General features: G+C 39.3%; 2 gene segments (V, D, J or C); one reads left to right on the top strand and one right to left on the bottom strand.

Moving 5' to 3' along the window:
* Positions 1-1,860: 1,860 nt before the first annotated feature.
* On the bottom strand, positions 1,861-3,213 carry LOC118804829. The segment is given in 2 exon segments: positions 1,861-2,122; positions 3,182-3,213. Coding segments are annotated over 2 exon segments (294 nt in total).
* A 43-nt stretch (positions 3,214-3,256) lies between these two features.
* On the top strand, positions 3,257-3,746 carry LOC118804828. The segment is given in 2 exon segments: positions 3,257-3,305; positions 3,442-3,746. Coding segments are annotated over 2 exon segments (354 nt in total).

Here is a 3,746-nt window from a genome sequence, read left to right as displayed (position 1 = left end):
ACTGAGCAAATGTTTCAGCTTCTTGCTACCATCAGTGCTCATAAAGAAACTCAACCTGCTTCCTTTTTGAAGACCCAAACAAACTGCCCTCAACCGTGTAGCAAGCAAGAGAATAAACTGAGTTACAACACAGAAATCAAGTGCATCAAAAATCATTTCAAAATACAAAAGAAAACTACTGAGATTAATATCCTCATTCATACTTTTAGGGAACTAAGATAAAAGTTCACAAATCCAGAAGGCTTCCCTCTGTAATGATGTTTTGTCCTGATCTCCAATGGTGTGAGGCCCGTCCCTTCTTTAGACCAGAATCAAGCCAATTCTGTGGATCCCCAAGGACACAGAAGACCTTGTACAGAATCGGGGCTCTAATCTGTAAATCAGCTGTATCTGAACAAATACGTCAGAGTCTTGTAAACTGACTAAAAGGCAGACCACATTTTAGTGGAGCTTGATGGGCACTTTTAGCATGAACACTGTTTTTCACTGTGTTTTCTATGTAAGGAAGATACAATTTTTCAATCACTGATTTTAATACAAGTGTCCAAAAATTTAACTTTGTCTACTTGATGACTAAACTTAATTAAGTTTAAGGTCTTAAACAGTTCATATACAGTGAAAAGAGTTCAAAGTCCTTCTGTGAATCTCTGTAAATGTCAGTCGTCAATATACCTTTCGAACAGAATAATGTTTTCTAAAACGTTTCTGAAAACACATTGTTCCTCCAAATAACCCAAGTAAATATTTGCACAATTAGGGGTCATGATGGCCTCCATTTCTTTCCTATTATTGCTTGATATAACACTTCAGCTGCTTAACAATCTGGGGCTCCATTGTCATAGATTGTGCACACATTTTCAGTAGGAGATGGGTCTGGACTGCAGGCAGGCCAGTCTAGTACCTGTACATGTTTATTAACGAGGATTTTCCGGAGTATTCCCAAGCCCATGTAGTGATATTCACTACAAAAGCATGTTTTTAATGCAGTGTTGTCTTAGGGGTCGAAGGTCACGGACATTCACTTGTGGTTTTCGCCATTGGTTTTTCTGCTTTCCCAATTCTCTGAACCTACAAGAATATTATGCACTGTAGAGACTGAAATTACTTGCAGTCGTGCCTTTAGAAACGTCGTTTGGTGAAGTGGTGAGACTCGACACATCCTCACTCATAAAGGGCTCGGCCTTTCCTGGATGCCCCTCTTATTCCCCATCATGGCTGCATCACTTGTTTACATTGTTGTTTTGGAATATTTCAAAGCACTCCTAGTCTTAGATTTGCCTTTCCTAACTGTTCTTGGAATGTGCTGCAGGAATCAATTTCAGATAGAGCACATATTTACAAAACTAATATTTACTAAACTAAAACTAATGAAGTTCAAACTATAAATACTAAAATATGTTCTCTTCATATTGTTTTCATTTAAATATAGGCCAAAGTTCATTTATAAATCACTGATTTCTGCTTTTTACCTACTGTCCCGGCCACTAGTTCTCTTGTCTTTCAGTACTCTTGTCTTTATCATTGTGTTATGTTTCTGTTCTCATAGCTGATTTCCTATTACAGGGTGTCTTCCTTGACCACACTGAATACATTCAGCACTGACCAAAAAATAGATACATTAAGAAGTAAAAGGTGGAGACTGTGATACAGTAATTAAACTGAAACAGTGAAGTTTGTAAAAGGTTTTATTTTGCAGACACGATTAAAGCGGTAAATGGAAGTGAAGTTGAGGATGAATGAAGATCTGAGATGGAGCTGTAAGATGATGTAGGAGCTGATGTCAGCAGATACACTCGTACACACTGCAGACTGATGGAGTGTGTGTGTGTGTGTGTGTGTGTGTGTGTGTGTGTGTGTGTGTTAGTTCTCGATACACTGCTGTGTGTTCAGACTCTTCTTCACTGCTGTGCTGGAGTCGTGACTGACCTCACAGCTCACTGCCCTCGTCTTCCTCCAGCTGCTCCAGCTGTACAGGCCGTTTCCCTGCTGCAGCACGCCGGGGCTGGTCACCACACCTGAGCTCCACCTGCTACTGTCCACCTTCCAGCTCAGCGTCCAGTCTGAGGGAAAGCCCTTACTGACCAAACACAGCAGTGTAGCCTTCCCCTGCCGGAGCTCCTCACTGGAGGGGGGCAGCAGAGAGAGGGAGGGCCGAGTGACACCTGGACTCACCAGAGAGAGAGAGAGAGAGAGAGAGAGAGAGAGAGAGAGATGAAGCTGCAGAAGTTTCTGTTCTCTGAAATAGTCGTATTCGGTTCTGTCAGTCGTTCTTTCACTTCCTGTAACAGACTTTATGTTCATAAAGCAGAACTGAGCACAGCAGCTCATCAGAACTAACAACCTACAGGCTCTAATAATTAAATAATAAACAACAAAAGATCATTTTAAACAAAATATTTAAAACAACAATCAGTAAAGACTAAAAAGATCTATAAAACATTTGAATTCCAGGTGCAGAATGTTTTTCTAAGACAGAATGAAAATACATAATTCATTATTTACAGATTTTTATACATTCTACACGTTACTTTTAGCCTGAAATTCACCTTTAATTTCTCCTGTTTTAATTTCCATTATGAAACAGATCCAAGAGTAAATTAACAATTTTATAATTTTCAATTATATTTATAAACAGCATAACAGAACCAAATTGCGTAATGTTTGCATATCAACATATTTATCTAAAGTTAGTTTTGGGATTGAATGTTTTTCTACAATATACTGTTTACATTTAATGCTTTATTAAAAAGAAAAAAAAATGTTTATATAACAAAAAAATTCCATAAACTCATAAACGTATATTGCCGGTTCCTGGAGGAACAACAGATTCTGAACATTTCTAAATGTTTTCCTGATGATGAGAGAAACTGTTCATTTATGGAAAATTAAGAAATTTGAAGATGAAACATTTCAAAGTGAATAAACAGTTAAAACACTTTAAAAAAGAATCAAAACACAGAAATATCAGAAATGAAAGCTCAAAGTCCCACAGTTCTCGTTCTAATGTTGATCTTTGTGCTGCAGCACTTTTGAGAAAACAGGTTTGATCCATTTTAAAGGTCAGTAAAATCTGTAGGTTTCTATAATGGACTAAATGTGTGTGGATATGAAGGAGTCTCTGGGTGAGAGCAGAGGAAGGACAGTAAGGTCAGTCAGTAGAAGAGAGGTTTTGCATGCTCACAGCTCCACACTCTTTAAGAGCGGTGAGTTCATCACTGGAGACTTCAGTCCTTTCAGAGCCCCTCACAGCACAATGATGACCACTCTGATCCTCCTGCTGACCACACTGAGCTTCTTTCCTCAAGGTCAGACTTTATTTATTTCTACAGTCTGGTGAAGTGCTGAGTCTGGTAACCTGCACTTTCCACACTGACAGTGTTCTCCTACAGTTTTGGAGGTTTTATTCATTCTCTTAGTTTGTGTTTGTTCTCGTTCCTTCAGTGTCCCACCAAGAGGTCCAGACTCCTGAGAGAAGTTCTGTTGAAGCAGGACAGTCCGTCACTTTCAGCTGTGTTGCGAGTGGTGGGATTGGTTATTCTATGAGTTGGTACCAGCTGAAACCTGGAGCAGCTCCCAAACTGCTGATTTATGAATCAAGTTATAGAAGTTCTGGAGTTCCAGAGCGATTCAGTGGAACAAATTCTGGATACACCTTTACGATGACCATCAGTGGAGTCCGGCCGGAAGATGCAGGAGAGTATTACTGTATGGGTTACTATCATTTTAGTGGAGTGTCCACACAGTGA

The sequence above is a fragment of the Colossoma macropomum genome, unplaced genomic scaffold, assembly GCF_904425465.1.
Source record: "Colossoma macropomum unplaced genomic scaffold, Colossoma_macropomum, whole genome shotgun sequence".
NCBI classification, from domain to species: Eukaryota; Metazoa; Chordata; class Actinopteri; order Characiformes; family Serrasalmidae; genus Colossoma; species Colossoma macropomum.
The sequence above is the reverse complement of the archived record's forward strand: the minus strand, read 5'-3'. Positions and strand labels throughout refer to the sequence as shown.